This window comes from Diplotaxodon limnothrissa, linkage group LG1 (genome assembly GCF_057381915.1).
Source record: "Diplotaxodon limnothrissa isolate DT_005_m linkage group LG1, D_limnothrissa_male_GT1.1, whole genome shotgun sequence".
Classification (NCBI taxonomy): Eukaryota; Metazoa; Chordata; class Actinopteri; order Cichliformes; family Cichlidae; genus Diplotaxodon; species Diplotaxodon limnothrissa.
In genome coordinates this window covers 25,262,253-25,277,461 of record NC_140596.1, presented here as the reverse complement: position 1 = coordinate 25,277,461, position 15,209 = coordinate 25,262,253, and the positions used below count along the sequence as shown (strand labels likewise).

General features: G+C 38.5%; 1 protein-coding gene across 1 annotated transcript in view; it reads right to left on the bottom strand.

Annotated features, from left to right (window-relative positions):
* The window catches only part of gpc6a (glypican 6a), a 182,836-nt gene that overhangs the window by 62,951 nt on the left and 104,676 nt on the right, over nucleotides 1-15,209 (bottom strand). Inside the window, exon 4 of the mRNA XM_085346275.1 lies at nucleotides 4,759-4,924. Coding sequence (XP_085202401.1) covers nucleotides 4,759-4,924 — 166 coding nt within the window. The remainder of the gene's footprint in view (nucleotides 1-4,758; nucleotides 4,925-15,209) is intronic.

Below are 15,209 nucleotides of genomic sequence, written 5' to 3'. Positions count from 1 at the left end.
ATCCTAATAGGCTCCATCTTAAAATACCCAGCTAAGCTTATTAAGAGTCATGTTTATAGTTTGGTACAAAAGGTCTCAGTCACACCAGGTTGAAAAATGTGTATTCCCTAAACAAAAAAGCTGCTTTTGAGTTCTTTGTTTGGAAGCCGATTGCTGACATCACCCATAGTTTTCATAAAAGATGCCAACTTGTCTGACAGCATTCACCATTTTACTCTCTAATGTTGGCCGATCAGAAAGTCTAGAACCTAGGAGGGAAAAAGTTAAAGATGACAGTTTCTAAATGGAGGGACAGTAACTGTGTGTCTATATGTAACTCTAAGTGTATATTTTGTCTATATCCGCCATTGTAGAAATTCATCTCATGTAAACAATAACGTGGTGCACAGGGCGACGTCAACAAGCCCCACACCTTTGGCGTTGCGTGACTAAATCTCAGTTTTCCTCATCCACATGTAAACGCAAAAACAAAGTTTTCGAAAATCTGTGGCAGGAAAATCCCAGTTTTCAGTGATCCAAAATGCCGTTTACATGTGGACGAAAGGCCCAAACGGAAAGAAAAAGCTGCGTTTTCAAAAATACCCATGTACATGTGGACGTAGCCTGTAACTGTAAAATTGTATCAACTCTTAAAAGCTAGCTAACTAAGCTAATATAAGCAGCAGCAGCAGATTGAAAGTTGTGTCTCTAAATGACCCTGATGTTTATAGTTGGTTAGCCGTTGTTTGTTTAGCAGTGTTTTGTGGCCAGGTTTGCAGATTCAGTTGCATTTTTAACATGAAGGAATGAAACAGTAAGTATGTCGAGTGTAACTGGTAATATTAGCTAGGGTTGCTGGGGCATTGAACAAGAACATTAAACTAGAATTAGGCTAATTAGCTGAAAATACTGAAGCCACCCATCAAACTCTTTTCATGTTAAGACTGTGAAATGTGAAATCCAGTGACAAGCCTGACATTTGGAGTTAGAGCTGCAAAGCAATTTTTAAATCTCCTATTTGAGAAAGAGGTTAACAGTCAATTATTATCTGTCTCTAATTTTAGCCACATGTAGCTGAGACGGTTATGTTACACTGATAACATTTGCTTGTCAAAAATGACGTTGTTCACGATGTAGCCTGAGCCTAAAAAGCTACTGTAGAGTTTGAATAATAGGATGCGTGTCCCTTCCTCTTTCTCTCTCTCGCCGTCTCTCTGAGGGTATTTTAACAAGGTGCTGACAAGAAAAATGATAATGATGTGTCTGTCATGATGCAGAGCCGGGTAAATTTGTCACAATGGCAGGTGACTGATGGTCTAGGATCATCCAACGGCCAAACCCTGAATTCTTTCCCTGAACACACACGCAGACACACACGTGTAGACACACACAAAAATCACTCAGCACGGGTAGCTACACGCAGGTAAATCACTTTCTTCCTCAGGTTTATCCTCATTGTTCATGAACTGCCTGTCTTTTTTTTTTCAGCCTGCAAGTGACAATGTCATTACAGTAACCTTTACAAAGTGTAAACTACTGTACTGTGACTGTAACTTTATATGTATGAAACCGATGCTGTGATCATTCTTCTTCTGCATAGCAATATGTAGGCTACATCAAAGTATTCACCAAGGTCGTTACTGTTTCAATGCTACACAGATTTCTGCTTTAATGCTCGCATAGATACAATGTGATGCTGACATCTTAACATGCAAACTGCTTTTTTTAATGTATCCAATAAAATCAGCAGTTGGTGTTAATTTGTTTGATTGCCAATATTTTAGTTTCTAATCTCATGGTGAGGCATTGTCAGTGTTAAGAGACATTTTAATGGTTCTGTAAAGCATTTAGAGCAATCTCTCTTCTTTTATTCAAAACGAAGGCATAGGCTATTTTCACAGCAGTTACTCTGATATGAAAGGGTAGGTAAAACCCAACTGTTATAAGGACATTATGAAGGTTATGCGCTGCGTTTATCCGCTATTTAATGTCAAAATGGCTGCTGGGAAAAAAAAAACTTGTGTAATCTAGATAGAACGAAAAATATTTCACCACCTACTCTTACATAGTACCACTGCGATACTGTCTTTTAATACTTACAATATTAATACTTAAATAGGGTTAGGTTAAAAAATATATAACAAGGTGTAAAGAGCATTGCATAGATTTGATATATTTAATCTATGTTATGCTTGACCTATTGGCTTATTTTATAGATTAAATATAATATTGAATTAATTAATTATTCAACAAAAAAACCCCACAACACCAAAACCATCATCTGACAAACAAACAAGAATAAAATTACCAAACCGTGTTTTACATTTTCCACAATTCAAAAGACACAACATATCTTATGGCAGATAAATTGTGATTGTCAGATGTGACACAACTTTTATGTGCCGAGAGAGAAAAGACTGAAGTCACTGTGAGTTTTGTGTTTGGTGACTGAGCAGACATGCAAAGAACATTTCCATAAATATTTAAAGAGAAAGTAGGAAAGCAAAGCTGTTTTCATACAGTGATGGAGTCATGCTTATTAAAATCTGCCTTTCAAGGTTTAGATACACTAAAGTGCAATATAACACGTAGCCAGAACCTGATTGTTGCGACAGGATTTTATTTCTATTAGTCTAAATGACACGTGTATTAAGTTTAATAATGTTAATGTCAGTAAGGTTGCAAATCTACTGGCATTTAGCGAAGTCTGGTTAAGCCAAAGTATTTTCAGTATAAGAAAAATCCTTCTCAGGAAAGAAGATTAAAAAGAAAAAACTTCAAATGATAAATTATTCAAACCCAAAAAACTGAAAACACTTGGCCTGCCAGTTATTACCTGGCAAATAAACCAAAGGTAAAAACAAAATGTTCACAAATTTTGTCCATTATTTCTGTGCTCTTCAATGTAATTACAGATCACATTTCCATGGTGAATATCAGACATACACGGCATGTAAGAAATGACATTATGATTTCATTTTAAGCCACAAAGCCTGTCTTACAGCAGAAGGGCTCTGGCACCAATTCACCTTAATGTTACTAACTACATCTGTGCCTTTTTCTGTCGTGACATGTCAAAATGACCATCATTAAAAATAGATGTTACAGGCGTATTGGTACTATTAAGTATTGTGTGTGAATATATATATATATTTTTATTTTCTTGCTGTGTATTGGAGTGTTAGGAGCACTACGCTTGCAAACACATTAGTAACTATTTTACGTGCCAGAAAAAAAAAATTGTTTTTCTTGGTAGATTTGGTATAGCAAATAAAAATGTAGATTTATTGGTTTGATTTTAATGAAAATAAAGAAACAGCACTTTATACATGCTTTTTTTTTCTCCTCTTTTACTTGCTGTGGAATACTAAAACAGCCTTGAGCTTCTCCTGTGGTCATACAACTACTGATAACATCAATGGTATCAATAGTGACATTTAAACATGAGCAAGGTCCACAGGTAAATGCCACTGGGGGTTCTTCAAGGCTTTTAATCTAACCTCCCTTAATAGTTGATGATTTGAAAGGAGGACAATGACAGATTGTGTAGGGGTTCAATCCATAAATTTCTATAATGTAAAGATATGCTTCAGTGGTGAGAACTGACCTGTGATACATTTAGAAGTTGTCTCTGAAAGGCAGATCAATATTTCTTGTGAGCTGCATGGTAAGCAAATTGAAGTACAGTACTTTAGCAACAGATAACAAATACAAAATGTCACCAGACATCAAAAACAAATCTTTTGTAGCAAAAAATAAACATCCCCTGGGTTCTGCATTTCTAATTATAATACAATGAAACACACTGGCTTTCCAAAGCAAAACCCATGTCTGCACAAAAAAAGTGATTTAGAATAAAAAAAAAATACACTTTTTCTGACACCCCAAGGGTGTTTGGGTCTAACTAGATTCATCATTCTGTTGCAACAACAGCTTTTCCCATTACTGTCAAGCACATCATCCCTTTGCGACAATAGATTTTCCTCTTCACAACCAAACAAGACACTAACTTTTTAACACATGTCATAAAGCTGTGAGACATCTCATTCAGTGCATGGGGGCCCATGTTGATCTGAGACTTCAGACGTGCCATCGGAGAGAACAAACGGTTCGTCATCTCATGGTTTCTCAAATGACAGGCTTGTCACAAAACAGCGAAAAGCTTAGATGTGCAGTTCACTTGACACACAGTCTTTGGGGATGTCTCTTAAAAAATGGTGCCCCATTTAAAAAAAAAAAAAATCTGTTAGTGTGGGTGGGAGGATGGGATTGGGGTACATAACAAATAAAGCACTGGCCTACAAAAGATCCAGAGGGAACACTCTATATGCCTTCTTGGTATCCATTTAACAGGAGGGCTTACAGCAGCCGGCTGCTTACAGCCAAACTGAAGTGCTATATTACTCACCATGCTCAGCTGGAAACACTATAGAAAATGTGTTTGCCTAGGATCTACTCTCCTTTATCAATCCCAAACAGCAGGGACTAGAGCTTTAAGCACTATGCCAGGGCTCCAGCAATAGCAAACAACATTTCAGACAGAAAAAGAAGAAATGGTTTCACAAATAAGATTTCAGTTTTGTCTCTTTAAAATCCTTTAAAGCTGAATCTATCACAGCGCATCCTACTGAATTCCCATCGAGACTATTCAAAGGCACTGCCTTAGAAAAGAAACATGCAGCCTTAGAAGTACAAGCTCAAGTTTGAACACATGTTGACGAACCTACAAAGAAAGAGAAAACGAAAAACAGGTGCAAGGGCACTCGATTCAGATCTTACCAATGAAGAGGTTCCATTCAGAATCTAGGTCTGCCTGGTTTGCTAGACAGCCTCTCATTACGTTGTGACAGTAGTTGGGACAGGGTTTGAGCCCAGGCATTCCACGACAGTATGGACAGTACAGCATCCTGGTCAAGGCTTTAACACATGCTGGAGCTACATTCACCTGCAAAGCAAAGAGATGCTTTTTCAGTTATGTCAGGGATTGAAATGGTGATTATTTCTAATAGAAGTTGAAATGTTTGATGGTAGTCAAAATTTTCCAAGAGGTTTCTACCAGCACCAGTGCATGCCAAAGCATCAGCAGTCAAAAATGCAGTTTTATATGAAACTATAGAGGGGATGGAAGTCGGACGGACACTACACTCTATTGCATCTTCTGAAGCTTGAAATGTGGAAATCCAGCAGATGAAACTGCATGACAAGGTTTACATCTCTGTCCATCTCCATTTATTGTGAAGGCTGTGCCTTTTGTTGTTGGGCCATGTAACTGTGCTGGCTTGAGTAAAAGTGACAGGATTCTCACATCTGCTTCCCCTCAGAGGTGGGGATGCAGAACGGGGAGTACATCTGATAATTGGCCTGTCAGCCTCTGTATTCATGGTTGACTTTAGATTTTGAACAGCACACACTGGAGACTTCTAGTGTGTGTGTGTGTGTGTCTGTGTCTGTGTGTGTGTGTGGGGGGGGGGGGGGGGGGGGGGGGGGGGGGATGGTTTCCGATGGGTCAGCAAAGCAGGATAGTTAAAAGTAAAGCTAACTAAGCCAAAAAGGGACGTATCCTTACATTTAAGCAATAAAAAATAATTCAGCAGCACTTTGGTTTAGCAGATATTCAATATATACTAACAATATAAATATGTGGAAAAAATATTGATAAAATATATGCAATTTGGTGCATAAGCAGTGATTTTGCGGACTTTAATTTAAAGTCCACAAAATCACTGCATTTTTATTCATTTTCTTTCACTAATGTATCACTTTAGTGCTACTTAAACTTCTGTTAATTTTGGTACTGTCAGACAAATAAAGAAATAAAAAGCAAAGACAGACGGCACAAAGCCTGCGACGAAAATAAAGCACAAATAAAAGAAGAATATAAGAAGATAAAAATGAAAAGAGAAGAACGCATTAGTGCACTACTGTAGCTCCATGGCAACATCTGAGGCTTTGCCATGACACTGCATACAGCCTGCGTCTGTTTTTAACATTCCAGCTTGTCTTTGATTTCACTCATACCATGACCAGACCACCTGTGTGTGAAGCGTGAGTGTGAGAGATTGGGGGGAAAAAAAGACAAGAGCGATGTTAGAAAAAAGGCAGAGAGAGAGAGACAGAGAAGCAGAAGGCAGAGATGAGCGCTATTAATGTATTTGCTTCCACTGCTGCTCGGCACCAAGCGACAAGGATCAAATGAACCATCTTTGACATTTGCAATCTGCCAGTGACATCACGCGATGTCTTGTAAGAAGGCCATTAAACCGGGTTGCTAGCTGTCAGTTGTAGCGCTGCGTGTCATCCGCTGGTATGTGTTCTTGTAAATTGTTTATATCTCTCTGGGAGTGTAGCGAACATATGGGAATTTTTCAGGAACAAGGTTCATTTGACAACACATTAGAAAGCTGACATGCATGGGAAACCAGAGTGTTACATTTGAAACCATTAAAAAAATAGGACATCGCTGCGTTATAGACAGAATTAGGAGAATATTACTACTGGAGAGCTGGAACACACACACACACACACACACACACATATAAATAAATCTGTGTGTGAGTGTTTTGCTATTTTCTACTCACGCACCACAGTCACACACAACACTCATGGTGCCCTGATGAGGAGTGTAGATGTTAAAAATATATTAATAATCAGTTAGAATATGCTTACAGATACATTACTATGTCTTATAGCCCATTTAAAAATGAATAGTGGTGTAAAGTAAAATGCTGCTAATCGACATATTTATAAATAATTCATATATTTATTACGTTGTTTCTTTGTTTTTTAAAGTGACATACTGTACACCGATCAGTGTACTGTTATAGGAGCCTACTATAACGCCTTATCGAACCCTTTGCGAAGGGCAGTTTTGTAATTTAATTTCTACATTTTCTGATTCACAAACTGAGCTCGAGGAAGTTTTTTTTTTTCTAAAAGAAACATTAGAGCAGACTGAGAGTGAACAGGCTGTGGAGAAATCCTAAGATGCTGCCAAGGATGCAGAGCAACAAACACCAAGAAAACAGAGAGACAGATACAGATGAAGCAGACGGAGAGAAAACCGGACAAGACACTAGCAGACAAACAGAAGGAATAGGCAGGTGCCGTCACCACACTTGGAAACAGAAACAGGACCAACTAAATGCCAATCACAGTGTTTGGTTTGGAGAGAACATCCTGTAAAATTCCACAGACTTTCTGCTTCCAAATGTACACTTTATGATTTTCAGGATCCAATACATATCATACTATATATATGTATTTATATATATATTGCCATCTATTTACAGACCTTGAAGAGCAGTCTCCAGTGACAGTGCTCTCATCTTTAGATCTCAGCCTGTTTTCTTCCCTTGCCTTCAGTACTTGCACTTCATAAAAATCCGTATCTCACATAAATTCACAAAGTCTGACTGCTACATGCAATTCACCAATCGACTGCGACTGAGACAGGGATGAGACACTTTTCCGATCCTACTCCCCCCCACATCCCTGTGCTTCTTCAGAAATATCCCCTGCCCTCTCCCTCATCAACGACTCAAATCCCACAGATTAAATACGTTATCCTATCGAGCATTTGAATCATTTTTGTTTCACAAGCTAATTTGCATATAAATATGTTTTGCGTAGTGAGAGAGAGAGAGAGCTCGTCCCTTTTGTTTTCTCTTTTGGCTCACAGTGGCCTAGTCACTGTACCTGAGCAGCAACATGAAATCCAGTTTAAACCACAATTGTAAAACAACAACCAGTTGACAGCATGACTTTGGAGTATCTGTGCTTGATAACTTCCTTGTTTCGCTGTTGTGGTATAAATGATGGCAACATCATAGAGGAGGATAATGAAAATATAGTCCCTGCACCATCTGCAACATCAACATGCAATTTTTTTCCCAACTTGTAAAAAGGATTTCATTATTTATTCAAATATTAAATAATATATCTTTTTTTTTTTTTAAATTGTCAGAATAACTTACTTCAGTCAATTCAATTACACTTGGCCCAGTTTCTCAGCATATAAAGAGAAAACACTGGGATTTTTTTTTTAACCACAGTCCAGTTTCAACTACGTCCTTTATATTCGATGTGGCTTTTTTGTGGCAATAGAAGAAATACAGTTAATACTGCAAATGGGAAAAGTGCTTTAAGCTGCCCTAAAGCTTTGTGAGCCTTTGGAAAATTTGCATTAAAATGATGCCTCCTAACACAATTATCTTAGTGGGATATTTTTTTACATCATCGCTGTTACTGTGCCCAGCAGTCGCCGGGTGCCCTGGATGAAGGGTAATCTGATAATCTTGTTAGCACTTATTTACAGTTGAGTAGATAAAATATTTCACAGCAGGATGAGGGGAGAACTTGGAAGTGAGATGACTCAGATCCAGAGCAAGATTAAAACACTAATCTACTCATCTGATGTTTAAGTGCAACGATAACACCGCATGGAGAGCATGTGCTTGCGCGCAAGTCACTGTGTGTGTTTTGGAGTCGTGGAGGACGAATTCAGATCCTTTAAGCAGAAAAAAAAACCTTAATTAAAGTCCCAAACTGATAAATATGAGTGCCTATTATACTAAAAAATAATGTACTTTAGGCTTTAGTTATTACATTTTTTAAAGTGACTAAAGATAAAACACTGCATAGTTAATATTTTACCTTTTCATAACTTTTAAGTAGATTTTCTTGCAAACGCATACCTTTTTGTTCACATATATTGACACAAAACCTATTATAATATTTACATTATGTGATATTGACTTTGTTCTGTAAGTGCATTTACATAAGGACAGTGTGTGAGTAAATAGACTATAAGAATGGGATGAGCCACAAACAGCAGCCAACTCATTAGCCTGCTTGAAGATGTGGTCAGCTCCTTAGGTAAGCGTAAACATTACCAAGAATTTAAAGTGCAAGATTATAAATGCAATGAGCCTTATGGGCAACAGCACAGCCCCATAAGGGGCCACAGTCAGGAGACATTACACACACCTGAATTCAATCAGCAATAAGACACATCAATGATGGGTAAATCATTAGAATACGAATAAAAAGCGTTACCATTAAAATAAGGGATAACTCTGAAAGACACTCGGAAGATATCACCTTGTCTCTCCGACAAGGTGTTGCCATGCTTACACGGTGTGAGCTCCCTTTAGGGGCAACAAAGTAGGAGAAGCAAAGACGATGGAAATTGCTTTGTGCCACCAAGTAATGAAGTTGTGAGAAATGACAATGACTTTGCAAGCTACCAAGGCCAATCAAGGGGAACACTTGTGGGACGGTGAGGCTGTTGCCAAAAAATTGTCTCAATAGTTCTGTCATAATTATTGTGACAGGTTGTGTTGCTTCGCACTGATTGGACATGGATGTAAGACTGCATTGCTGCCCCAGTGTCCCCACTCAATTCCACAGCCATTAGTGTCAATGGCAATATGAGTGATTTGTTACTGTGCAAATAAGACTACCATCTGCTACGAAGAGAAACATGTGCTTGGTTGCATAAATCTCCGTGTAAAACTTAACCACTTATTTCTTCCTAACCAAAGGGTAACATTAAGGGATATTGCAATAAACATCTGATATTAATTCCATAAGTCACAGGAAATGCAAATTGTAAGAAGACGATTAGCAATTTCACGCTGCAAGGAAAATCTGATCAAATTGTTTTTATGTTTGTCGAACTCATACTTTTATTTTAAACATACTGTGAGAAAAGCTACTTTAAAATAAACTAATATTTAAAAAAGTCACGCTTATGCACAAGCTACTCCTTGTAGAAACGATCCAATCTGAGAGATAACAAAAAAAAAAAAAAGGTTTTTGGGGAGCATGGGAACCATTTTGGTGATGAACAAGCTTCATTGTAATGGCTTGCCAAATTGCCCTCTCCTGAAAAGTATTGCAGTTCATTTAACCATGAAGGTGATCTGACCCCAACCAAGTAGTATTACTTCTCTAAACATAGCCACATCTTAATCACAAGGGTGTCAGAGCAGAAAATACTCATATGGGTCCTTGTGGGAGGTGCCAACAGATGTCCTGAATTGTAGGTAGATATTTTGTATGTATTTTTTATGTATATTTATTACCTGTGTCTATGTATCTTACATGTACCGTATACTCCCGTATCCAGTCAAATTATAAGACGTTGATGTGGCAGTAATGTATAACAATGTTAGAATTGTATCGTATTTGTCACAGCGGCAAATGCCATACATGGTCAGTAACAAATAATTATGCTCTAATTAAAAAATAATCCAATTTACAAACACATGGTAATACAATATAATAGAAATACATTATAGTACAATTTAGAAATACATTTAGAGACTTACATTTACTTAGATTTACATTTTAACGGGGCAGCTAAGGTAAAAAAAAAAAAAAAGGTAACAAAGTAACAAAAACAAAGTAAACTTTATGTTTATAGTACGTTAGTACATACAGACCAGGCAAAATAAATGCACCAAAGTTGTCATTGAAAATAAAACCCGGTATGAAGCTTCACGCCCTGGAGGACGGGGCTGTGCCCCCCCACACCCTCTAGCAGATTATTACATGAAGGAACCTTTTAAAAAACAAAAAACAAGCGCGTCCATGCTCACAGGTGTACACACGGGTGATCACACCCACAAACTACACCCTTTTTGGCTCCTACCTCAAAGCACACTGTGTTCTGTTGATCTTATGTGCTGCACAATAATGTTTAACATTTAGTATTTACTGTCATATTCCCATATATCATTGTGATGTTGTTTATTCTATTACTCTTGTTCTCTTCTGCTTGCTTTCTTTTTTCTTTCTCAGCAGGTGATCCAGGTGATTGATATATGCATTTTTTTTCTCTGCCCGTTCTGTTGGTTTTTGTCTTTTGCCCTTCTCCCCCGTCCCTCTTCTCAGCTGTTTCTCTTTCCCTCTTTCTTTCTCCCCTTCTTTCCCCCAGTCAAGTCTGTCCCGTATTCAGTAAGTGAAAATAAAATAAACAATAAAAGGTGAATCAAATAGACCATTACTGCAAGGCTGGGATGGTCAGTTTGGTAAAGTAAATCCGTTGGGCATCTTTCTTTGCCTTTAGACAACAATTCTGATGGCAAAAGAGCCAAACGGGACAGGCCGAAAAAAAGAAAAAAAAGAAAAAAAAAAGAAAGAAAATAAAACCCGGTTTTCAGCACTTCATACTAATCACACCTTCTTTCTGTGCTTCTCCATAAACTTCAGTCTCCCTCCACTCCGCATGTTAAATGTAAGCTGGAGCCAAGACAATTCCAGAGGGGCTGCACTAAAATCAGCTGCTGTCAAATCGATGAATGTCTGAAACAGACAGAATAATCCACATGTGAGCATCTGTGCCTCAATGAAACAACACAGTGGTACTTGGGGGACCCCTGTGACCCACTCAAGTCAGCTCAAGTGTCTGTCTTTGTTGAGACGTGGGCACAACCGTTGATCTGTCCTGACATATTCCATGTTATGTAGCATGTCTGGAGCAGCAGTTGGGTCTGTTTCTTTAATTTACAACGACAAGGGAAAACACATTAAAAATCAACCTCACGCTGCTCATTGACTAGGCACGGCGTACCATGAGCGATTCACCATCTCTAGTGAGTACAAAACCTTCATATACTACATTGTTATCCATCTGTCGTGTTGCCTCCTGGATTATAGCGTAGCACTCACCCTCTGTCCAGCTGACTCTAAAGGTCTGCAGCCCAGCCTGAATGTCAGGGGCAGACAAGTCTCTGTGCTGCCAAGAAACCTCTGAACAAATGTCACAACACTGCTGCTGACAACCTTCTCTAAGTGCTTGTTAAATAAAGATGTGGTGCCATACACTTTAAATCAAGGTGCAAAAAGTTGTCATAAGAGTGATGTGGGCTGCTCCAGTCGGATGACATATTTTCACAAGTTGATGAGAGGTGGATAAGAGGTATTTATAGGACATGTTAAAACTTGATGGATCATTTTTCTAAATTTTTTTGACAAATTGCCACCCTTTTGTATTTTGTTCCAAATTTCCACCCACTCTGTACTTGGCTCACTGTGCCCTTCAGAGTATTCAATGCTGAATGGAAGACGGCACAGACTACTGAAGAGAGGAGGATACAGTATATTTCTTTATTATCCGTTCTTATAATGTTCTTGTATTTCAGACCACATGCTGTCTTTCATTTTTTTCCAACATTCTGCAGTTCACTACAGATCAAAATCTTTTAATTAAAAAGGACATCTTTGGTGCAGCACATTTCCCGATGACGTGCCAACCCTTTTGAGCCAGTTGCCATCTGCCGTCACAGCACTGTGGCTGAGGCCTTATCCCCGGCAAGCTGTGTGAGCTGTGAGCCAGCAAGAGAGAAGGAGACAGACAGAGAGCGAGAGAGGAGGGATCATGCATGAGAGAGAGAGAGAGTGAGAGAGGAAGTCCGTCTGGTGCATCTGTATCTGTGTGGGCCTCGGCTAAGAAAACTGGACACTCGCTCACGAAGCAGGTCACTTAATCTGCCCTGAGCAGAATCTGCTGTCAGACTGCTCTCGTTCACTGTTTGGTTTTGCAACATATTAATTACAAGTAAAGACGCTGAACTACAAAATCACATGAACGCAGTCACATTTTCTTAATCAAATTAAGGCATTTTGTATCTTCAGCTAGAAGTGATACATCTTTAATTGCTAACGCAATCTGTAAAAACACAACCAGCTCCACTGGCATTGTCTGCAGTGTCAAAGCATACTGCAGTTCGCATTATGTGCATCTCTTTTGAGGTGTGATTACATGAACTTATTTCCTCTATGGCAATTTCCTTTTCAATTAAGAATCGGAGTCATTATTGTTTTCTATCAGGCAGTTGTTTTTGTTCTCTTAATTGGCTAATTGTTTTGTCTGCAAATGTGAGAAATGAATGAAAAATGTCCAACCACATTCCCAGGGGGTCCTAGATATAATACACATAATAAAAGTAACTGTTTTGTTCCAGCAAAACAGTTACTTTGTAACATTGTTATATTTCTGTTTTCAGCTTGTTTGATGTGTGTGAATGAATTCTCTTTATATACTTTCGAATGTGAACTAGCTTGCCCTGAAATTGCTATTTGGCCGATGAATATAAAAATGATCATACTAGCATTAAAGTCATTTGTACTTCTACAGCCCATGACCTGTGGGATGAAACATGTCTGAAGTGGTCCAAACTCCAATAGCACGCGTATATACAGAACAACATCATCAAACTACTAAGAGACTACTAACTAAGAGATAACCCAGCGACTTTTTTCACATGATGAGCCAGTCACATGATAGCAACTCGTTTGAAAATAGACATGATGAAGATGACCAATTAAACACCAAAGCCTAACTAAGTATTGTTGCTGACCACGCCCATCCCGCCTATCTGCTGGAAGCAGCCATCTTCTGATGTCAGCTGATGTTCAAATCATCTCAAACTGGTTTCTTGAACATGTATGTTCACTGTACTCAAATGGCCTGAGCATCAGAAAAGGGAAGAAGGTGATTTTTGTGACTATGAATGTGAGATGGTTGGCAGTCCCACACATGCTGGTTTGAGTATTTCAGAAACTGCTGATGTAGTTGTGAGTATCCTCCACCATCTCTAGTGTTTACAGAGGCTGGTCCAAAAAGAGACAATCTAATGAACGGCAGTTACCTGGAAGAAAATGCTTTGCTGATGTCAGAGGTTAGAAGAAAATGGCCACATTGATTTGAGCTGATAGGAAGGCAAAAGTAACTAAAATAACCGCTCATTAAAATGAGGGTATGCAGAAAAGCATGTCTGAATGCACAACATGTTACATGCTGAAGCAGATGGGCAGCAGAAGACCACAGCAGTTATGCTTGTTAGCTGAGAATTGGACGTTGAGCCTGCAATTCACATGGACCAAAATTGGATCATAAAAATTGGTCTGCACTGATGAGTCTCATTTTGTCCTGTGACATCTTGCTGGTAGGGTCAGAATTTGGATTAAAAAACATGATAGCTTAGGATCATAATACTTTGTATCAACAGTTTAGGGCAGTGGTGTTGGTGGCAGTAGTGGTGTGATGGCGTGTGGGATATTTTCTTGGAGCACTTTGTCCTCGTTAGTACCAAATTTCATTCAAACAACATAGCCTACGTGCATATTCTTGGTGACCGTATCCATTCCTTTATGATTGTAGTGTACTATCTTCTGATGGCTGCTTCCAGCAAGATAACACACCACGTCACAAAGCTCAAATCGCCTCAAACTGGTTTCTTGAACATAACCCAATGAGTTCACTGTGCTCAAATGACCTCGGCAGTCACCAGATCTCAATCCAATAGAGCACCTTTGGGATGTGGTGGAACAGGAAATTTGCATCATAGCTGTGCAGCCGACCAATCTGCAGGAACTGTGTTATGCTATCATGTCAGTATGACATGGACCAAAATCACTGATGAATGTTTCCAGCATTGTGTTGAACCTATGACATGAAGAATTAAGGCATTTCTCCAAGTAAGGCTTAACTAATAAAGTAGACATTAAGTTTATACTCAAAAGTTAGTATTCATGGTGTGAAAATGGTTTAGTTCTAAAAGTGGCCTGTTTTGCCATTATATATCACACACATCATACAGGCATCAGTCAGAAAAGAAAAACAAATCTCAGGGCTTTATAATGTAGTATGTTATAAAAAGAAACATATCCGTTTGTCTGTGTGCAGATTAAATGACAGTACTGTACTTGACCTTTTTTTCTTAGAACTAACTCTGTTAACACAACTTTGCTGACCACTAGTATGTATAGAAGTACAGCTGGTGCATATTTTAGACACGGCAGTGATTTGCACAACAGCTAAATGAATGTGCTAACTGCGATTAGAACAACAAAAGTGAAAACATGTAAAATGACTGGCATCATTTTCTGTAAGTGAATGAAAATGCTATCTGATTAGTAGGACTGTTTAAATTCAAACAAGCACATATTAACCTGTGTGTCAGCAGTGAATATGTGCTTGTGTTTCTGTCTTTTTTTGCTGAATGTTGAATGCATTCGTTAAAAGTAATGTAGGGCAGCGAGTTCAAAAAGCAGACAAACAAAACATGAGCACGTATGGAAAGCACATGGAACTGATGATGATATTTCTCACGTGTCAGCAAAGAAATCTGGCAGAGGATTAATCTAAGGTAAATGTTGTGTAAAGATTAGAAACTGCCTCGGAGCTTAATGTGAAATTATCTGACAGTTCGTGGTCGGAAATG